This window comes from Emys orbicularis, chromosome 19 (genome assembly GCF_028017835.1).
Source record: "Emys orbicularis isolate rEmyOrb1 chromosome 19, rEmyOrb1.hap1, whole genome shotgun sequence".
Lineage (NCBI taxonomy): Eukaryota > Metazoa > Chordata > Testudines > Emydidae > Emys > Emys orbicularis.
The window spans coordinates 5,899,392-5,921,804 of record NC_088701.1 but is presented as its reverse complement, the minus strand read 5'-3'; the positions used below and the strand labels follow the sequence as shown (position 1 = coordinate 5,921,804).

Genomic DNA, 22,413 nt, shown 5'->3' with positions numbered 1-22,413 from the left:
CTCAGTTCCCCATCTGTATAATGGGGATAATGGCACTGCCCTGCCTCACAGAGGGACTGTGAGAATAAATAAATTAAAGATTGTGAGATGCTGGGGTACCATGGTAACAGGGGCCAGATAAGTACCAGATAAGATGTCTCCTCACCCCTTGCTTACCCTGGACTTCAGGACTCTTTCCACAATCAGTTATGTGATTGCTCAGAAAGACCCTCTTGCCAGAAAATGTCTCTGGCTAAGGCTTGTGCCGGGGTTTCCGTCATTGCTGCCCTCTGCAGAGTCGTGTAACCGTGCTTTGCTCCCAAGCTCTGCCAAGACAAACACCTGTTGCTTGCTATAAATTGAGAGCCCGCACTGCTATTAAATAAATATCATAAAGCGCAGTCTAAAAGAGCTGCCACTGCCACTTCACTTCATGCAAAATCAAGCTCTGCTGTCAGTTGCAATAACCACAGGGCAATTTAAGGGGTTGGATTAATGACTTATTGGGAGCCATATATATTTATATTTGTAAAAGCCAAGATTCAATTAAGGCATCAAAATAAGGGGGTTGGCACTCGGCACACAGGGTTGGGAGCACGTTGGGTGCTGAACTCTGGCCTGTGGTCCTGTAAACTTTGCACATGATGTTTTGTGCAGCAAGAAAAATACAGTGCAAATCTGAGGGCCAAATTCTGCTTGCTTAATCTGGGGTAACTGCTGGAGATGATGGAGTTGCACCAGAGTTTGCAGGGTGTAAATGAGAGGAGAGTCTGGCTCTAAAAAATAAGAGCCCAAGAAAGTACAGGACAGGACTTCAGAGGAAAGGAGTCTGGTCTTAAGGAGGAGACTGAGTGACAATGATTGTGAAATGCTCAGGGAGGTTAGAGAGGCTACAAAAGCAGAAAGTGTAGTAATAATGGGTGACTTCAACTAGCCTCATATTGACTGGGTAAATGTCCCCTTCAGGTGTGATGCAGAGAGAAAATTTCTAGACACCGTGAATGATGGCTTCCTGGAGCAGCTAGTCCTGGGTAATTCTTGATTTAGTCTTAAGTAGATCACAGGATCTGGTCTAAGCGGCTATATCTGAACCGCTTGGTAATTGTGACCATAAAGTGGTTAAATCTAACATCCCTGTAGTGGGGATGATACCAAAAAATCCCACTCCGGGAACATTTAACTTTAAAAAGGGGAACTACACAAGAATGAGGACACTTGTTAGAAATTAAAAGGAGCTGTCACAAGGGTTAAATGCCTGCAAGCAGTATGGGACTACTTAAAAACACCATAATAGAGGCTCAGACTAACTGTATACCCCAAATCACAAAAGACTAAGAGGACCAAAAAAATGCCATCATGGCTAAACAGCAGAGTACTGAAGGCTGTTAGAGGCTGTGGGTCTGTCTAACCGCAATTAAAAACCTGCGGCTGGTTCATGCCAACTGACTCACGCTCATGGGGCTTGGGCTAAGGGGCTGTTTAATTGCAGAGTAGATGTTTAGGCTCGGGCTGGAGCCTCAGCTCTAGGACCCTGCAAAGTGGGAGAGTCCCAGAGCTCTGGGCAGCCTGAGCCCGGAAGTCTACACCACAAACAGCTCCATGAGCCTGAACCCTATGAGCGCGAGTCAGCTGGCACGGGCCAGCCGTGGGTGTCTAACTGCAGTGTAGACATGCCCAGAAAGGCACCTTTTGAAACTTGGAACTCAGATCCTGGTGAGGATAATAGGAAGGAGCATAAACTCTGGCAGGGTATGTGTAAAAGTATAAGAAGACGGGAAGAAAGAATTTGAGAAGCAACTTGCTAAAGATGCAAAAACTGACAGTAAGAATTTTTTTAAGAAACAGAAGCCTGCCAAAAAGGCAGTGGGGTAAGGTGACCAGATGTCCCGGTTTTATAGGGACAGTCCTGATTTTGGGGTCTTTTTCTTATATAGGCTCCTATTATCCCCCACCCCCATCTTGATTTTTCACACTTGCTGTCTGGTCACCCTACAGTGGGGCCACTAGATGACCAAGGTTTTAAAGGAGCATTCAGGGAATACAAGGCCATTGCAGCAAAGCTAAATGAATTGTTTGCATTGGTCTTCACTACAGAGGATGTAGGGGAGATCTCCACATCAGAGCTCTCCTTTTTGGGCGACAGATCTGAAGTGCTGTCCCCACATGGGTGAGTCAATAGCAGAGGTTTTAGAACAAATTGATAAATAGTAATAAAAGTCACCAGGACTCAATGGTATTCACCCAAGAGTTCTGAAGGAACTCAAATGCAGAACTGCGAACTACTAACTGTAGTATGTAAAACCTATCACTGGAACACGCCTCTGTACCAAATGACTGGAAGGTAGCTAATGTAAGACTGATTTTTAAAAAGGGCTCAAAAGGTGATCCTGATAATTATCGGCCGGTAAACCTAACTTCAGTCCCTGGCTAATTGGTTGAAACTATAGTAAACAACAGAATTCTCAGATGCATAGATGAACACGCTTTGTTGGGGGAGTCAACACAACTTTTGTAAAGGGAAGTGATGACTCACCTGTCTATTAGAATTCTTTGAGGGAGTCAACAAGCATGTGGATAAGGCTGATCCAGGGGATATAATGTACTTGGATTTTAAGAAAGCCTTTGACAAAGTGCCTCTCCAAAGGCTCTTAAGGAAACTAAGTAGTCATGGAATAAGAGGGACGATCCTGTCATGGATCAGTAACTGGTTAAAAGATAGGAAATGATGGGTAGAAATAAATGGGTCAGTTTTCATAATGGAGAGAGGTTAACAGCAGGGTTCTCCAAGGATCTGTACTGGGGCCCATGCTGGTCAACATATTCATTAATGATCTGGAAAAGGCAGTGAATAGTGAAGAGGCAAAGTTTGCACATGATACAAAGTTATTCAAGACAGTTAAGTCCAAAGTTGAGTGCGAATCCTTACAAAAGACTTGATCAATGTCAAAACTGGGAGTAGAACCCAGCAGTCTTGACCCCCCACTCCTGTACTTTAGTCCGAAGCTCATCCCTTCCTTGTGCCCTTAGCAACCAGGATGGATTTGATTTAAATCATTAGTCAGGAAGACTCGATTTAATCATGGGTTTCTACATAAAAGTGCATTCTTGTTGGTTGTTATAACCTTAATACATATTCTTCACAACTCAGAGATAGATGTAGGTTTCATTTTTAGAAGGCACACACTATGCATTTTTAAACAGTGATTTATTTTGAAAACCTTTCAGATGAGTTTTACAGCTATATCAGAAAATGACTGATTGTTTGGTTATTTCATTTACCAAAGGTAATTGAAGCAGATATTTATGAAGTCACTGGGAGGTGAACTATCTCCAATTCATCATTAATATTTGGAGGATTTTCTTGCCATGCTATATTAGGAGGAGAACATCTCCAGACAGACATTTAAATTGTTTTATTTAACTAAAACAACAGTGTTATATATTCTGGATTTTTTTTTCTTCAACAGCAAATATATACACCTCTACCCCGATATAACGCTGTCCTCGGGAGCCAAAAAAAATCGTACCGCGTTGTAGGTGAAACCGCGTTCTATCGAACTTGCTTTGATCTGCCGGAGTGCGCAGCCCTGCCCCCCTGGAGCGCTGCTTTACCACGTTATATCCAAATTCATGTTATATCGGGTCGCGTTATATCGGGGTAGAGGTGTAATATTTTAACAAAACAAGCATATGTCCCTCACTTCTCACATTTATCTCCAGACTTCTTCTCCTTGTCCAGATCTATTCCGCCCCCAACAATCTTCTATTCATTGAACTTTTTGAAACTTTGCACTTTTGGAGCGATGTAAGGGATTGACTCTGTGTACACAAATTTGCAGAGGGACAATAGGGTTGAGGTCTGTTATTTCTCACCTCTATATATTTATTTATTTAGTTAAAAACATTTTTGCTGTTAACAAGCATGTTACCTCTGGAGACACAAATCCACAGTTTGAGAACTGCAAAACTAAACATCTCTGATGGTATCTTCTAGACTGAGCACTGAGTCCCATTGCGTAGATAGAAAGATTAACCTAAATCAGCTATACAGAAGCCCCTGGAACCCCATAAAATTGGGTCCCTAATCCATGAACTATTGGAATTTATTTACAAAACTTTTCTTAAACATTACATGAATATATTGTCTCATACTATAGAATTAGAATTTATAATCCCTATTCCATGATGAGATATCTTTGAGCTATAATGTATCTTAATTAAAACTATCTTTAGATAGTTTTTTTCCTCAAAAAGCATTTTATCAACAAAATCCAATTTAAATTAAAAAAAAAATGGATTTTTTGTTTTGTTTTTTTAAATCATAGTTTCTGACAGGGTGGATAAAAATCAATCTGCCTAACCGTCAAAAGACAGGCTACTGGGCTAGATGCAGCATTGGCCCGACCCAGCAGGGCTGTTCTTCTATGTTCTTTTATATAGATAATTCCAGCGCAAGTCTTTTCTGTATCGGGTCTTTTCTCACAAACACCTTCCTCACTCCCCTGCTGATGATTCTACTGCTCTGTGATGCTTTTGCCCTCTAAAAATAACTTTCTTTTCTCCTGTTTTAATGGACGAGTTTTCAGAACTAACGTGGGTGTCTATAGCTCTTCTTCCTTCTACCCTGCTCCTATTTCAAACGCACTCACAGGGGATGGGAAAATAACTCTCACTGCCAGTATATGTCTGGGATAAGTGCCATCCACCTGCCAAGATATAGATCACTGCAAGTCCCCAAACACCTCCAGCGTGCTGTAAATCTGACCCCTTGATCTGATCCCAAGTACCAAGTTTGTACAGGCTGCGTGTGTGTAATGTGGGCCAGATTCTGCTGTCACTTATACAGGTGTAAATGTAGTGTAATCCTGCTGGCTCCAGTGGATTTGCAATGATGTAACTGAGATCATAGGTTTCAGAGTAGCAGCCGTGTTAGTCTGTATCCGCAAAAAGAACAGGAGTACTTGTGGCACCTTAGAGACTAACAAATGTATTCGAGCATAAGCTTTCGTGGGCTCCTGTTCTTTTTGAGATCATAGGGTGGTCGTCGCTTTCCACATGTGGGCTGAGCACAGAGGGAGGAGAAGCAAATTTGAGTCAGAGTGAAAAACACTATCGTGGGCCCTGAGCGAATGGAATGCAGCACTGTGCTGCTCGTTACACCTCACAAGGTGGAACAGATTACAGGGTGATGTCTGTCTTGGAAACCGTCCCCGGGCCTTTGCTGCCAGCGCCCCTCTGCACAGGGGAGGGGATTTCTGAGGTTCAGAAGTTCAAGGAGCAGCTGATGGCCAGGCACAGACTGAGGCTGTTTACGTTCCCAATTAGCAGGAGTTAAGGGATAGAGTTCCCACATTCCAGTGCTGTATGTGGTTTCCCTTGAAGGGGGGAAGCGGCTGAGTCTGCCCCAGAAGAGGTCTCTGAGCTCACCCTGTACAGAGGGAGTGGCCCCTGCTGCAGCTCTCTGCCTTGTGGGTTGTGACTGGCTCTCACAGACAAGGATTTTTGGTGTGTGTCACTTCCCTGCTTTCTGCTCCATGCCCTTTGGGGCTTGTGGATTTTGCAATGCGCGTCCCATTGGCATTAGCAAAGGCTAGTAGGAAAGGGCTGAAGTCCAGTGGCCCTTCCTTTAGTGCTTTGAAGGCTGCAGCGCCCACTGTTTGCTGGCATCAGGCCTGTACTAACATGGCCATGTTGTAGGATCTTTCTTATAAACCGCTCCGCTACGTCCACCTGGCAGCGTTCTTCTGATGAGTCGCTTAACAGAGATCTGCAAGTGGGGATGGTTGGGAGGGAGTTGGGCTCGTGCCTTTGTTTGCTTCTTGAAAGTTTATCTAACAAGTTATTTTTCCCACTTAGTCTCCCCCCAAATATCATGACTATCTAGCCTTCTCTTCCTGTCTTATGCTGTGGTCCTCACGGAGGACCAGAGAGCTAACCTGGGAGCTTTCTCAGCCCTTCATTGAACAGGTTGGGGTTTTGGATGAAGGTGCCAAACAGTTACCAAAGAACATTACTTCCCACGGTTTGTTAGGCTTAGGTTAAATTGCTGTTGCGCAAAACCAACATTTTCAGTGGGCTGAATGCAAATCACTTCTCAGTGCTCAGGTTTCATCTCCTTGGTGCTTGTGATGTAGTCCTCTGACAAGTTCTCCATCCATTGGGTCTTCCAGGAAAAGCTGGTAGATTAGACCCAAACTTCTGTTGTTAATTTAACACCCTGTTTTTTCCTTTTAAAGAAGCCATGTACCCCCAGTCCCTACTTTTCCATCCTCCTTTTCGATAATGTACAGGATTCATTGTCTTCTACAACTTTTGTTCTCTCCCCTCATTTGATCTGATCTTTCTGGGGTCCCTGCTAATGGAGGAAGATATTGGGGTTTGCACCCCCACATTCAGCCTTCAGAGTTCTCCCTATCTCTGCTCTTCAGTTTGGAGCATGGTCTTTGTAGCCCCTTAAAACCAGATTCTTACGGGACAGGTGCAACCAGTGATAAAATGAATCGAATGGTGGAAGGATCTGTGCAAGGGAGGCTTTGGCATTAGAGGCTAGGGAATCGAGCATTGCATGACTCCACTGCTATCCAGGAACCTAGAGAAGGCTGATTGCGGTGTAAGTCCCTTTTAGGGTACTGGCCTCTGAACAACTCAAGGACTGCTGTGACTGCTTCTGCAGGGGCGCCTTGACCAGCCCCCCTTGCTGCCAGGAGGGGTGACATGGATGATGGCGCTTCCAAGGCAGGGAGAGCTGGAGACTCCTCCAGGGGGGATCTGGCCTCCACTTAATTTACCAAAAAGTGTCTCCTGAACCCAGCACTTTATATAGATTGGTCATAGCGTCTCTGGTTGGTTCCCGCTGCTAAGGTCTGCCCGCTGCTACAGCTAGTGAGGTGACTCTGAGTGGCAGCACTAAAGCGACAGTGGCTGGCTGTCTCTCTCTCTCTCGTTAGAACACCCTTTCTGGTAGCTGTCAAGGATGTCCTAGAAACAGCGGCTCCCCAGGTGCTCTGCAGTCAGCCTGCCAAAGCAGGGCTTACCCGGTGCTGGGTTTCCCATGGATGGGGCCCCTTCCATTCTGGGGTCGCCAGTTCAGTGGAACTGCCTCTGGGACCCTCTGCTCTAGCAGATCAGGGTGAATGAGGCTTTGAGATGCAGCTTCCTGATGGCCAAACAGCCCCATGCACGGGCACTGAGTGTGCACCACGCTCCCTAGCCTAAGGGGACACGGCGTGCTAAAAGGGGCCGGGGCGAAGTGGTGTTTCAGGGGGGAGAATCCAGTCCATATCCCAGAAGTCCCTGCACCTTTCACCAGTACGGAGACGGCTCGTGCTTCTTACAGGAATATGATCAGCTCATGTCCTCGTTCAGTGTCGACTAGAAGAGAGCCTGGTGGATGGGGAAATAGAACTCCCTCCCCATCCCGGCTGTGTCCTGGGCCTTGTCTCCACTCTGGGGAATAGCCCCAGTTCAGCAATTGGTGTAGCTGACCCTTAAGCACAGACAAGAGCATGCTGAGCTTTGCGTCTGGTTCTGAGACTACACATGGATTCTGGGTTCTGCTCCCAGCATACACTGAGCCGCAGCTGCCTGACGCTTTATCACATGCCACGCCCTCCACTGCTGGCCAGTCTTCCCCGAATAAACATGGTTGAGGCAGCCCACAGCTTCCTGAGGGCTGCCTCAGGACGCTGTTCCTGTTCCAGACGCTGTGTGCTGAGCCTATGATCCCCCTGCAACCAGTGTCCGTACGAATGCCCCGGCCTCTCCCCAACCATCCCTGGATTCTGTCCTTCCCTAAGAATCTCCTTCTCTGGGTCCTGGGAGGATTAGTATTCAACATACTGAGCATGCTGGCTGGGCCCAGCAGCCAATCTGTCTCAGAGCCCACATACCAGACGCTCCCTTATAAAGCATGTGCCAGTTCTGCTGTCTCCATCCTGGGGAGCAGCAGTGTTTCCAGTGGTTAGAGCCGGGAGTGTATGTGTGGGAGATCTGGGTTCTGTTTGTGGCCTCGCCCTGACGGACTGTGAGACCGTGGGTATGGCATTCTGTGCCTCAGTTTCCCCCTCTGTGAAATGAGGATAATGATACTGACCCACCTTTGAGATTCTCAGATGAAAAATGCTGCCTAGGTGAAAATTCCTGTCTTCACTTGTGGGGCAGCTGGCTCCGCCCCAGACACCTGTTTGTCCTTCCTAGTCACCAGCCTGGACTTTGGAGTCTGAGTCATAGTGTCAGCTATTGCTGGAAAACCGCAGTCCATCTGTACCGTAATGGCATGTGCCACTTACACCAGAACAGCTTCACCCTACCCCCACCGATGGTCTCTTCAATAATTACAGCAAACAGAGTTTTAGGCCCTGGGCTCATGATGTGTCTGATTATTGGCAAGTTAATAATTGCTTGTGTCCCTCTGGTGTTAAGAGGCCAAAGCAGGTGGCTTGATTTCAGATGGTGCATGCTTGCTTTCTAATTTGCTCCAAGCAGGCTCTGTGACAGGGGAACTCTAGGGAGAAGTTGTGCAAAAAAAAGAAATAACTATGTGCCCAATTGATCCTGCTAGCAACATTTTAGCCCATCTCATTGTTAGGGATACGTACCCTGCACACGTGCCTGTGGCTTTTCACCACATGCTGTTGCTTCTGTCTTCTGCTAGACCTGTTTTGAGGTTCTTGCAAGGAAGTTCAAGCAGTTAGTCCAGGCTCAGGGTAAACTTCTCAGTACCCAGATTGGTGAGCCCAATCTATGCAGCGTAACCCAGCCTGACTGTGTTACAATTAGCATCTTTTCCTCTGTAGCACAGAGTTATTTAGCAGGGATGTCCCTTACCTTTCTGTGCCCAATGGGCTGCTCCACTGTCCCTCTGCTTTGCTCTTGACATGAGCATGGTTTCTGTCTCCAGCTCCGTCTACAGTGGAGAGCCTTTTCTTTCCCACGGGGATCCCATAGGGGGCCTGCAGGGTCGTGGTGGTTTGAGATCGATTTCTCTGATTCCAACCACTTGCTGATCCAAGACCCCCTTCTGGTGTAAGTCCCCCAGTCTGTCCTTCACGTCCAGTGTCTGCTGTTTGCGTTTTCAGATATTGACTGGCTCAGCAGTATCTCTCCTGCTGCTTCCCCTGCATGAGATTCCTGTTGTTTCCAGGGTTTAGAGGCATATGATAAACCACCCTAGTTTCCAGAGCCCAGCTTCTATTAATACACCTGCTTGGACTCAGTCCTTCCGATCTGCTGAGAGTGCAGAACACACGCTCCCTGCCCCCTGCAAGCAGCCATGGGCCGCATCCTTACAGAGCGACGGCTTCACAGAGACCCATCAGGAAGGAGAGAGGCTTTCTCCCCTTCTGTTTGTGGATGTGGCTGGGAAGGGGGTTCTGAGGGTGGGGGTGGGGGCGCAGGGGAAGGAAAGGATGAGTTACAGACACATTTGCTCACGTGCACCTCTGTGCCGTTTTGATCTGATTTTTGTGTAGTGTTCCCCTTGAATTTAAAGCCTTTCCAGTCCATGCATCAGGGCCCCTGGAGCACAGACTTGTGTGTGTTATCTTTGAGACAACGAGTTGTTCACACGTTGGGGAGCCTCTGGGTGCATGTGACACAGTCCCTGTCCCTTTCTTTCTCCGTTTGTCTGGGGGCAGTTTTCAGGAATCCACAAGCTCAGGAATTTGTCACCTTCTCCACCGCTTCAGTGCAAAGTGAAAATAATCCCAAGTGTCCCTCGCAGCTCTCCGGGGAGAGCCGCAGGAAATGGCACTCTCTGCCCTCTGAATTCTGCAGCTACCCAGAACTCCCCGACGGCTGGGAGAGCGCTAACAGAACACCCCCGCAGCTGTGAACTTTGAACTGTTTCATAATAATTAATGGTTCAGAATGGCAATGAGCAGAAGCAGCAGGAGACGGAGAGAAACTGTCTGCTAGTTTTTGTAATCCTGTAATCTTTGCACGGGCACTTAAGGCCTGTTTTTTTTCCTGAGGTGCTGAGCACCTGCAAGTCTGGTCGAAGTCAGTGGGAGCTGAGGCAGATTCAGAACGACTGCAAATCAGGCCCTAAAACCTTTACACCCAGTACATTGGCTTATTCTTATTTGTGTCTATAGTAACACCTAAAGGCTCCAGCTGAGATCAGGGCTCCATTGTGCTAAACCATGTACAGCCACTGAGGCCAGGTCTACACTATGAACTTACATCGGTGTAACTATGTCACTCAAGGGTGTGAAAAATCCACACCCCGAGCAATGCAGTTATACTGACCTAACCCATAGTGTAGACAGCACCCAGTTGCCATAGCTACCGCTTCTCATGGAGCTCGATTAACTATGACAGGAGAAGCTCTCTCACATTGGCATGGTAGCATCTCCACTGAAGCGCAACAGTGGCCCAGCTGCACTGGTGCAGCGTTTTAAATGTAGACCTGCCCATAATAAGACACCTCCTCTTCCCAGCTAATCTATAGACCAGGCAGACAGAGGGAGGGAAAACAGAGGCCCAGAGATTGGAAGTGATTGGCCCATGGTTACGGAGCAGGTTGGTGACAGAGCAAGGAGTAGAACCCAGGTCTCCTTGATGGCTGACTTCAGACCGCGGTTGTAGTACTTCCCCCAGGGGAGAATCGATAACGTGACCTCTGCTCCGGGCTTCCTGCTGCGTTCACTGCTGATGATGCCTTTTTTGGTTCAAGGCTGTTGGGAATCCTTCCTGCAGCTACCAAAGGTAGAAGCTCCTGTACTAACGCATTGCTGTGTTCCAAGGAGACCGGCCTAGATTTTCCCTATTCATCTCTGTCCACCATGTGCACTGAGTTTGTCGTGGGTAGGAATATGCCATAGTACCGAGGGTCAGACTGCTTTTCACAGGCCATGAGCCCCTGCAGCTCTCGTTGACTGCACTTGGAGTTGGAGGTGGCTGCACCTCTGTAAACTAGACCTATAGCTCTCAGGGACAAACTTCGCTGTGTTGTAATTTTGTGATTCCCCCAGGTTGGTTTGAGGGTCGCCAAGTGGGTAGAGGAAGAGAGATATCTTCGTTATTTAAAACACGTAACTAGTGCTGTATCTTCTCCACGTTTGAGATCACTTCCACCTCCTTAAGTCCCTGAGAGATGATCTGCAAGTTTCCCAGCTACTCCAACAGAATGATTGAAACTTAACGGCTGGACAAAACCCAAGATCTGAAAGCTCCCTCCCATCCTGGAGCCCAGTTCCCATGCTGCGTGCTCTGAACTCAAACCAGGCCTTCTGCAGCTCCTTTTAAAAATGCAGTGTTAATTCAAGTGTGAACCGCCCACAGACTTCTCACTCTTCTGTGCAAGCCAGTTCTAACTTTTAGTCAGTTCTCAGAGGTTTGCCTAATTGCCTGGGGAGATGGTGGGGCATGTTTCATATGATAACGGCATTTCGTTTTTGCTCTCCGAAGAGCAGTCCCTGTTCTGTTGCTCACAGACTGTGTGTTGCAATATTGTAGGCATCTGTGCTCCTAGCAGGCAAGTCTCAGACTGGCTGGCTAATTGATGCACAATGTCATATCCCGCACCCTTAAGAGTAGGAAACAAATACTTCTTCTTTTGGGGAAAAATCCCTAACCGGGCTTAGCTTTAGGAAAATGTCTTTTTGCTTAAGCCAAGGGTCAGCGTCACCTCTGTTAGCAGCACCAGAGCCCTAGTGGAGATGGATTGTCAGCTGGTTTGGGGGTGTTTTAAGCACCATCTCTTCTAACCCTGCTCAGAGGAGGTCTAAGGTGCTTAGTGATGAAATGTCAGTGGCAGCCCATCTCTGCAACAGTGGTATTGCTATAATATTTCCCTGGTGGAGTCGAGGCTCTAATCTGTCAGTACAAAGCTTCCAATGCTTTGATTTGTAGAAGGTGGGGGTGGGAGGGTGCATTAAGAACAGGTGGGGAGAGAATAGGGAAATCGGGAGAGTGCAGTTACAGTGAAAAAACATACTGCATTTAAAATGTAGTGAGAAGAATGAGCCAATGGTCCTTCCAGCAGAAGATCTCCCCAAAGCCAGGGCCAAGCGTGTCATGTGTGCACCTGGGAATTCAGGAACTGCTGGACTGAGACAGACCTGGAGTCCATCTAGTCCTGGGTCACGTCTCTGAAGTTGGCCAGTGCTAGCTGTCTGTACTGGACCTACTGTAATGCCATTTCCTGGTGACGGGGTTGGAGATGTCTGTGAATGCAATGAGCAGCTTTTGCCTTCAAGTGGGAGGTTTTATCTTAGCCACTGTAGTTTCAAAGACAACTCTTATAAATGCCTAGCTGTGTATTTTAAACCTGCTGGCCCCTTTGTCTCAATTATATCCTGCAGCAGAGAGATCCACAGATGAATTATGCATGTTATTCTTTTAAGTAGCTGAGGGAAATCCATCAGTCTGTGGGGCTTATTCAAGCGAAACCATTACCGAGCACCATAGGGGAGATGACCAGGGCCGCCCAGAGGATTCAGGGGGCCTGGGGTCTTCGGTGGCAGGGGTCTTTCTGCTACGGGTCTTTGGGGCACTTCGGCGGTGGGTCCCGGAGCGAGTGTAGGACCCGCCGCCAAACTGCCATCGAATCGGAAGGAGCCCTCGCGGCCGAACTGCCGCCCGCAGCGGAAGAAGCTCCGGGTCTTCGGCAGCGGGTCCTTCACTTGCTGAAGGACGTGCCGCCGAAGACCCGCCGAAAACTCTTGTGGGGGCCCCTGAAACTCTTGTGAGGGCCCCTGTGGGGCCTGGGGCAAATTGCCCCACTTGCCCCCCCCCCCCCCGCCTTGGCGGCCCTGGAGATGACTGGTTAGTTCATATCTGTATAGCACTTAGCACGATAGATTCTCTTTCCAGATTGGGCCCTCTAGGCATTGCTGTAATACTGACAGATAGATCTCACAGGAACGCAAACTCTTGCTGCTGTGAGATTAGCACCCGATCAGCTCCTGGGTGCTTGTGGGTATTTCAGGACAGAGAGACTTTCACCAGGCTGGGTATGTTGTAGCCTGCAGTGGCCCATTTAACAACTGCAAAGTCTGAATGTGACTAACAATCTAGGTGAATGTGTGTGTGTGGGGGGGCGTTTATCCCCGGGGTAATGGCAGTGCCTTTAAAAAGCTCCCTGGTAGGAGCTGCTTGCTTGTGAGCAGCTAGGCTCAGTTTTATATTTAGCTGGATACCGTAGTGATTCACCTCCCTGTGCTATCAGGTTACTCCTGGGAATCAGCCTGCAGAGCAGACCTCTGCTCTCCGGGCTGGGTCCCGTTCATGGGGCGGCCCCTGGAATCCTCCCAGAGCAAGGGGAGATCTCGCTGAGCCTTGGAGAAGCAGCTCCCTTAGGAATCCACTCACTGGGACAGCCAGGGCAAAGCTGCAGGGTCGAGTCCCAAGCCCCACACGCTTCCTGGGGTTTGCTTGTAAAACTTGGGGCGAGGCATGGACACGAACGTGGTGCCCCTGGAGGGGGGCCAGCCCCTCCTGATGGGTCTGAACGGCATCGAGTTCAAGCGTCACCCCAAGGCCGTGAAATCTAAAAAGGCTGTTCTTTTCTTTGAGGTGGAGATCCTGGATGCCAAGACCAGGGACAAGCTGTGCTTCCTGGATAAGGTAGGCCCCTGCCCTGTGCCCTGGGGGCTGGGAGGGGGGGTGGCTAGGGAGACCAGTCAGCAAGTGTGAAAAATCAGGACGGGGGTGGGGGGTAATAGGAGCCTATATAAGAAAAAGACCCAAAAATCAGGACTGTCCCTATAAAATCGGGACATCTGGTCACCTTAGGGGTGGCTGCTGTAGTTATTGTAAAGATGCCCCCTGGGCCCTGAGTCATTTCTCAGTGGGGGTGGGGTTGTCCCTTCCAGAGTGAAGCACGTTCTCCCCTTCCTTAAAACCATCCTGAAACTCCCAGGTTCAGAGACCCTCCTCTGCCTCCCGGCTACAGCCCCAAGGCATGTAGTCATGAGCGATGGGCCAGGTCTCAGCCTTGGGCTTCTGAGCAGGGAGGTTTGGCCACCTCGTCCCAGCATAAGGAAGATCCTTTGGTGCACCAAGGCCCTTGTCTTTGTCCCCTTATGTGCCTTGAGAGGTGGGTGCTGCCTCTGCTCAGGGCTGGGAGCCCCACTGCCTTGCTGAGCCGGGACTGGGGTTTTCGGTGTGTTCAGAGCGAGCCAGCAGGGGTAGGGACGGTCTTCCAAGCGAGCCAGCAGGGGTAGGGCGGAGGGCTCAGGGGACTGACCGTGGGGGACACAGACGGTTTGAGCCCTTTGCAGGCTGGCAGTCGTTACGCACCTTGGTTGAATTTGCTGGGTCTGGGCCCAGTGCCTAGCAGACAGGCACCAGCATCCCAAAGAGCTGCCAGTGGGAGTGGCCCTCGCTGGCAGCCTGAGCAGAGAGGGAGGGGATGTTGGCGTGGGAACAAGCTCCACTCTGCATGCTGCCCTGGTGCTGCCCAGGCTGTGAGTACACACAGGCTTTCAGGGCTGTAAATCCAGCATCTTTCGTCAGCCTTAATGTAACACAAAATACTCCCATCTGGTGCAGGCTCAGATGCAGGGAGCCCCAGCCATGTGGCTGTGGCACCTTGGCCACATCTGGGGCTGAAGGGAAGGGGTGGATTCTCTGTCTCTTGGTGCCTTCGAGACAGGCTGCCTTTCTGGACGATGCTTTAGCCAGACAAGTTACTGGGCTCAGTGCAGGTTGACTGGCTGCCAGTCTGTGGCCTGTGATAGGCAGGAGGTCACATGAGAGAATCCTGTGGCCTTTTTTGGGCCACCTGCCAGGAGGGTGTGTGGAGTCTCCTCTCCAGCCCAGCTACTAGAAAGAGGTAACTGGCTGTGTGGTCCGTACAGAGAGCTGGGTCCGTGAGAAACTCCTCTACCCGAGAACTGCCACCTCACACAGCATGCCTAGGAAGGAGGCCCAAAGGTGCCGTCCACTGCACTTGTGCTGTTGTTCCCTTCCCAGCCTGTGGATGCCCACACGATCTGCAGCCTAGGTGTAAATACCTCTTCTGCCCCATCACCAGATGCAAAGAGGCTGCAGCGTTTAACCAGACATGCCAGAGCTGCCCAAGCTAACCTTACTGCCATTCCTGTGTGTCCTTCATAGCAGTTGGTGTCAGCTGCCCAGCATCAGAGACCAGCTCTCCCAGATCCTGTGAGACTCACTTCTGTCGTGTTTCCTTCCCCCCCCCCCCCCCCCCCCCCCGTTCTGAGCTGTTCCCTTTCCCTCTGGAGACCAATCTTTCTGTCCTGCCACTGCAGATCTTCTCTGTTTCTGCCGCCCACCTAGCTGCTTCCCATTTCTGCTGGCACCCATCAATCACTGGTGCTTGCCCTTACCAAGCTGAATCCCAAAGCAGGGAGCAGCCTCGTCCATGCCCCCAAATCCTAGCTGAATGGACTGACTGCCAGAGGGTCAGCGATGGCTTGGAGTACCCCAGGGGCTGCCCCTGTGACACCTGCAGTCGCACTGACAGCCGCTGCTGGGGGAGAGATTTTCCCCTGCCTCGGGGAGGGAAGGGCCTCGGTCAGAACCAGAGCCATCCTGCTGGCCGTGCTGACTGAATGTGTCACCTTGATGGGGTGTCTCCTGGTTGCTGGCTGCCATCTGGGGATCACCAGACACAGCCAGCACCACGAACCTGTGACTCCGTTAGTGTTGCTGCTTTGAAGCGAGCGTCCCCTCGTGTTTTGCAGCATCTTCTCTGCTCAAGCAAAGGAGAGATTAGTTCACGAGCTCGAGCGCTGTCCTGCCAAAGCAGATTGCTGTGAAGTGTCTTGGGGGCAATGGGTGTTATAACAATCCCTTGCTCTAATCTAGCACTTTTCATGCATAGATCTCCAAGTGCTTTACAAAGGAAGGTCGGGAGCATCATCCCCATTTTACACATGGGGAAACTGAGGCACGGAGCAGGGAAGTGATCCACCCAAGGTCACTTAGCAGGCCAGTGTCAGAACCAGGAGTAGAACCCACAGATGAGCCCCAGTCTAGTGCTCTATCCACTAGGCATCACTGCCTCCCTTGATGTCGGGTGCTTTGGCTAGCTATTGGGGAGGGCTAAAGAGAAAAGATTCCCCCTAAACTCAGTAGGCTTTGAAGTGCAGCAGTGCTGAGGTCAGCAACTGTGCACACAGCACCGTAGGGCCCCCATGCCAACTCTCCCCGGGCCCAATCCTGTGGGCAAACTGGCACTGGTGGTTTAACTTTGTGCCTGGATGGGTATGATGCCCCTCTGAATAAACCTGGTGTTAGTTGTAAATCCGTTCAGACTGGCAAGGAGGAAGTGGGTAAACTAAATATAGAGACGTGATTAAAATAATCCTGCGATGGGAGTGATCAGAACTCTTTTCGTGTGCCCAAGAGGCTACCAGGGGCATTCAGCAGCAAGGCCTAAATCTCTTCCCTCTGCTGAGCTCTGGGCTGGGCGGTGGCCCCTGGGAATTCACTGCTCCCTTCGCAGGTCACCCACCAAAGCTGGGACGCGCTGAGTTTCAGACCTCGCTCTGTCATGCCTGCATATGTGGCAACACAGCAGGGATCAACAGTCCAGGATCTCCTGTACCATGCAGGGCACCACACCTTGCAGAGGCGCAGTGCCTGGGATCCCAAACTTGGCTTTTTGTGGGTCCTCTAAAGTGCAGTCTTAAAAAGCGCCCCGCAAAGGGAAATGGGCAGGACCCCTTTTCTCTGCTGCTTTTAATGAAAGGGTGTCTCTGTTCAGTTGAATTATGGGTTAAAAGATTCAGATCTCACCCACTCTGGGAGACTCTGGCTTACTGGGGGTCAGTGGGCATTGTGACAACCCAAGTACCAAGGAAGTGAAATCTGCTTAACGGAGAGGGGAATTAATTCCGAGACTATTTGGCTTTGTGGATACCTCTTCAGTGGAGTCACTTAGGAGAAATAAAATCTCTTCCTCAAAGATTCAGCAGCCCTGGCTCTTAAGATTAATTGATATTAAGGCCAGCAGGGAGCATTCGATCATTTAGTCTGACCCCCTGTATAACACAGGCCAGGGAATGTCGTCCAGTTCTCTTCATAGTGAGCTCAGTCAATTTGTGTCTGACTAAAGCATCGTCCAGAAAGGCCTTCAGTTCTGATCTGAAGAGCTGGAGCATCCACCACTCCCCTTGGGAGTTTCTTCCAATGGCTCCCCCGCCCCTAGTGTTTAAAGTAAAATGGTGCCTCCTTTCTAATATGAGTTTGTCTGGCTACAGCTTCCAGCTGTGGGTTCTTGTTCTGTCCTAGGCCGCAAAAGCAGACTTGCCTTGCCTCATGTTTATTTTTTTTAAAACGGGCAGAAAATTTATTTAAGACAAACAAATAAAACGTCTCCCTTTCAGAGCATTTCTATCCCTCCCAGAGAAGCAAAAAAGGGCACAACCCCAGTGCTTTCCCTTTAGCCCGTCAGATACTGCCCCCTTCCGAAGTGTCAGGCTGCTGGGGAGGGTGGGGATCTCCCATGGATTACTGTTTTCACTTGGCATGTGGGTGCCCTGGATGTGACCCTGGCTGTACAGTTTGGGGGGGGGGGGGTGGCGTCTTGCCATCTTTTGCAAAGGAACCTAGTGGTTCCTCCGCTTCCCAGCAGCACAGACTTGAAGTAGCCCGGCACTGGAAACTAAGACAGGGGAGGACGGCATCTGAAACTTTCTCCAGCCCGCCCTGGACTTTCCACAGGGCATTGTGAAGTAGCAATAGTGATCCAGCAGGAACATCCTGATGCTGTGGAGGCAGCAGGCCAGTGAAGCCATCAGCCGCCTCCAGAGAGAGAACTCCAAGCAGGTCCCTGCCAGCAATAATGATCAGCCCTCCTGCGAGGAGCCGATCTCCATGTTACAGTGGAAGAACCGAGGCACACAGAGGAGGTCGCACAATGAGTCAGTGGCAGAGCTAGAGAGAGAACCCAGGAGTCCTGATGCCCCCCCAGTCCACTGCTCTCTAACCACTAGCTAACCTTGCCCTCAAAGGAACTGAGGAGTAAATCGTAGTGTTATTTAAAAGGGAGGCTCTGCTCTGAAAATTGGCTGTAAAAATGGCCTTTCCGTACTGCACAGCTCTGTTCCCTGTGTGTATCGGACGGAGTCAGAGCCCCTGCCAAAAATAAGTTCTGGCTGCTTCTTGCTCCTCTTACCCCTGAAGAGTCAACACAGCTGCGGGAGAGGCAGCTGAAGTCTATGTCTTGTGCATCGTCACCAGCACTGTTCCAATCATTCACGCCTGGACAAACCGCTAATGCGTTGGCATGGGCGTTGCTGAGGGCAGTCGCAATAACGACTAGTGATGCATGAGAAGGAAAGAACCAGCTTGATTCTCTGATCCCAGGAGGCGGGGGCTAAAGCCATCTTGTGCTGTGAGCCTGTTGGACCTAGAGTCGCTGAGAGATGGTGGCTGTGCGGCTGCATGGGGGCCATCTTACAGAGTCCCTTTTCAAAGCAGAACTGTCCTTTCTGTGGGTGCCAATCTCTTACTGACCTCAACGGCGGTCCTGCCCACAGAACTAGGGCAGGAGATAACCTTATAGCAGAGCACTCTGCCCAGGATTGGTATGGAGATTGGCTCGGTCCTCCAGCCAGTGCCCCGTTTACTTGATTTCTTTTCTTTTTTGCACTGTGCCATGTGATTGAAAAGGCTTTAAGGAACCCATGAGCTCCCACAGCACATTCTGCCTTGCGCTGAATGTGGCTTTATTTTACTTGTCCTGATTGTTGTGTGCCCCCTTTGTCTGGATACACAGAAGTCAATCTCAGGCAGGCCGTGTGGCCTAGGTACAAAGGGCAGGGCACTGCCACAATTTCACTCTGTACCTGCTTCCCCTCCCTGTGTCTCAGTGTCCCAGTTGGTGAAATGTGGCTGCTGACACTGCCCCACCCAGCTCCCAAGGGTGCTGCAAGGACTGATTGACTAATCCCTGGTTGTAGACGGGGTGCGCTGCAGACGTGCTGAGCATCCTTGTCCATATGAGGAGGATCTCTGATGCTTAGTCACTTTGCTGACTTGTAAATTTCATTAGCCTGGCTGAGTCTAATCCCACATAAACTTTCAGCCAGGCTGGGCTCTCGCCATTGTCGCAGGATGTAAACCCCTAGCCCACGCTCTGGAGTACTCGCATCACAGTCCCGCGAGGGCCAGAATGACTCCTCCTGGCCCCGCAACGAAACGCACAAGTCCAGTTCTGCTCTGAGCAGCTTCTGTTTGTTTGGGTTCCTTTGATTTACACTGGCTGGCTGAGAGCTTTCTCGGGCGGGAGCCAGGTCTCCCCACTGTGGGAGTGGCCGTCAGCTGTTGTAGACACCCTACACCCGCACCTGCTTGGGTTAGCTGGGTTTGCAGTGGGCACAACCTCCTTAAATGTAAGTGTCTGGTCCGGCGGTGATTCACAGAACACCCTTTAGCCCAGGCACTGTCAGCATTTTGGGATCCGCCCAGGGAGGACACTGGGACTGAAGGTGGGAGGGGTCCTAGAGGAACAGAAGGTTCCCAGGAGCTGAGTGAAAGCTGTCACTCTCAGTGAGGGAAACGGATGAACCAGCGCAAGAGGTGCAGCAGAGTGCTGATCTGTGACCAGCTTCACCCAACTGCTGATGTGCACAGTAATACGCAGCACTGCCTCGCATCCGACCCACTGGGGAGCGGGACGTGGACTCCATGCCTGCCAGGATCGGGCCCAGAGCTAGCATGGGAGAACAGCCCTTCCCTTTGAAAGCATTTTCCTAACTCGGAGTCTTGCAAACCCTGAGAGCAGCTGTGCTTCGACCGATGTACAATGACTATCAGAGCAATGGCCTGGTTAGTCCAGTATCCCAGCTGCTTCCGAGAATGGAGCAGGAAACACCCCAGTGGAATTACTTGCCCTTGAAAGAGGTTCCTTCCTGAGCCCTGTGATTTGGTGCTGACAGCTATTAGATGTGTTATGGTAGCAGCGAGAGGCTTGTTGTATTAATTTACACGGAATAAAGGGGCCCAAAGAATCAAAGGTGTTAACATGACCTGTCATTGTCCAGCATTAAACAATGTTAAACAAGGGGTGGGATTTGGCAGAGACTTCAGCCTGCATAGTACCCTGGCAAACACGCCATTAACAATCCTTTTAACGTTGTATTAAAGATAGAGAAAAGAAGGAAAAACAGTTAAAGCATTTGAAATGTAAAGTAGTAAGCCAGGCTTTCATTTCAACAGCATCCCTTGTTCCCTTCCCCTTTAGCGGGACAGAGTTTTTACGAGGAAAAACCCTCTTGTCTGACAGTCACTTAGATGGTATCAAAATGGTGATAACCGTCCTTTGGGGGGGAAAAGAGAAGAAGTGAGTTAAGAATGGGCTGGAGCAGTTGGTGAAGCCCGATCTCATTTCCTTTACACCAAAACAAGACGAACCCACAAAAGGGGAGAGAAAAGAATAGCAAAGAGAGAAAATGCAGCTTCGGTCTCTGGGGTTGGCTCTCACTTGTCGCGTCACTGCTGGAGACACACGGGCCCAGCACACGGTCTGATTAGCCACTCCGAGACCTGGCAAACTTGTACCAGCATTGGGCAGTTCAGAGCATTGTGTTTAGTTGCCTCTCTCTGGTCACAGACTCATAGTTGTGTTGCAGAATAAGCAGTTGTGGCCAGCTAAGCCAGACTTTTATTAGAAGGCAAAAGAAGTAAGAGGGGAAAGAGAAGAAATAAGGTGGGGAGGGGGGGACAAAGGGTCACATCCCAGGTGGTATTTGGGATTCAGCCAGAGCTGGTGGAATTGGCGATGTCGTCTGGCTCCTTCTCTCTGGCGTGGTCTAGTCAGGACATCTCTCAGGATCCGGAGTCTCAGGAGATGGTGCGGGTGGCAGCTCACTCAATAGCCAATTTTTTCTCCCCAAAATCTTTCTTTGAGGACCCCAAAGGGAGTGGTGGGTGGAATAGCCCAGCCCCTCATTATTTTGTCCACCGGTTAGACCTGGTTGTTTCACTGAATTCTGGTCCCCCACTTTTCGTGTTTCCCAGGCATGATCTTAACTGTCCTTGAGTTACCTCGGGAGGCCTTTTTGTTTAGATAACTCAGTGTCTCTCTTTTTTTGCACCTTTTCCCATCAGCATATATTGTTGTAGGTTATTGTGACATCTCATGAACTTTTGCTCCCTTTTAGAGAGGAGCTCCCAGTTAGGCCCAATTATTACAAAAGGCCCCAGCTGAGATCAGGGCCCCATTGTGCTGGGTGCTGCACGAACACAGAGGGAGAGAGAGTCCCTGCCCCAAAGAGCTTCCAGTCTAAGTAAACAAGATAGGTTGGGTGAGGAGGAAACGAGCACAGAGCGGGTAAGTGACTGCCCAAGGTCATATGGCAGGTCAGTGGCAGAGCTGGAAATAGAACCCAGGTGGCCTGTGTCCCCACCCTGGTCACTACCACGCGCTGCCTGTACCATACTGCAGCTGGAGGAGAGCTTGTGTATCTGTTTTCTATATACAGAAGCTCAAAGCATCAGGGCACCCTCCAGCCATATCAGACCCTCCCCTGGGGAGCAGTTTGCTGCTGAGCCGTGCCTGGCTGCTGCCACTGGGATCCCTCTAGGGTTTTATTGCTTGCTTTGGATTGGCGGCCAGGTCGAGCTCTTTCCGGTTTGCGCACCATGGTCCAAACTGTTAACCGCATTCCGACCGCGGAATCTCTATTCCTGGGGCAGTGCGAGGCCCAGGGAGAGCCCGGCTCGACCTGCGGAGCTTGCTGGCGCGGGCAGCAAAGAGAGCAAACGGTGAAACTGAGCCCGTTGTATCGGCAAGCTCCAGGGGCAAACACAGGGACCCCAGTGCTGCGCCGTCCCGTTGGTCGGAGCCCTGAGGGTCGAGCAGAACCTTGGCAGAGTTCACGGAGTCTCTTCCCAGACCCCGGGTGTAAGGTTATGGGGGCTGGGAAGTCTGTGGCCAAGCTCCTGCTGATGTCCGTGGTAGAGGATCGGGCCCTCACTCTGTGCCCCTGGGTCTGTGGTCACTGCTGTCTGCTTCTCTGCAGGTGGAGCCCAATGCCACCGTCGCCGAGATCAAGAACCTCTTCACCAAGTCCCGTACGTATGGTGTGAGCTTGCTTGTGTCGGCCCTGCCCCCCCTCTTCATCCTCTGCTCACTGCCCCCTCCGAGTGCCGACCTCCATGGCAGTTGAGGGTGCTTAGTGCCCTGCAACACTGGGCCTTTGCACCCGAGCTGCCTGGCATGTCCCATGCGCTAGAGCGGAGCCAGGGCTCTGGGCGTACGGAGGGGGCCCTTTCTCGAGGCAGCTGAGCACGGACAGACCTTGTGGTTCTCCTGACCTCGCCCCTCGCCGGTGCTGTCTAGTGTCATCCCACTGGGGCCCAGGCCTGGCCTGTGCGGCGGTGGAGCAGGCTGTGCTGTACGCCCCACGAGCGCAGGAAGGTATCGAGTATTCGGAATGGGAAGGGGAAGGGGAAGAAAAAACAGGTTCCCATGGGAAGCCGCCACTTCTCCTGAAAAATTTTGTTTCGTCAAAA

At 50.4% G+C, this 22,413-nt stretch overlaps 1 protein-coding gene across 2 annotated transcripts in view; it reads left to right on the top strand.

The window, feature by feature from the left end:
• TECR (trans-2,3-enoyl-CoA reductase) overlaps positions 1 to 22,413 on the top strand; it is a 41,243-nt gene that overhangs the window by 9,502 nt on the left and 9,328 nt on the right. Inside the window, exons 2-3 of one of the 2 annotated variants that reach the window (XM_065419396.1) lie at positions 13,498 to 13,548; positions 21,921 to 21,972. In XM_065419396.1, coding sequence (XP_065275468.1) covers positions 13,498 to 13,548; positions 21,921 to 21,972 — 103 coding nt within the window. Of the gene's footprint in view, positions 1 to 13,377; positions 13,549 to 21,920; positions 21,973 to 22,413 lie in introns of those variants that run through there. The other variant, XM_065419395.1, reaches the window with a different exon arrangement.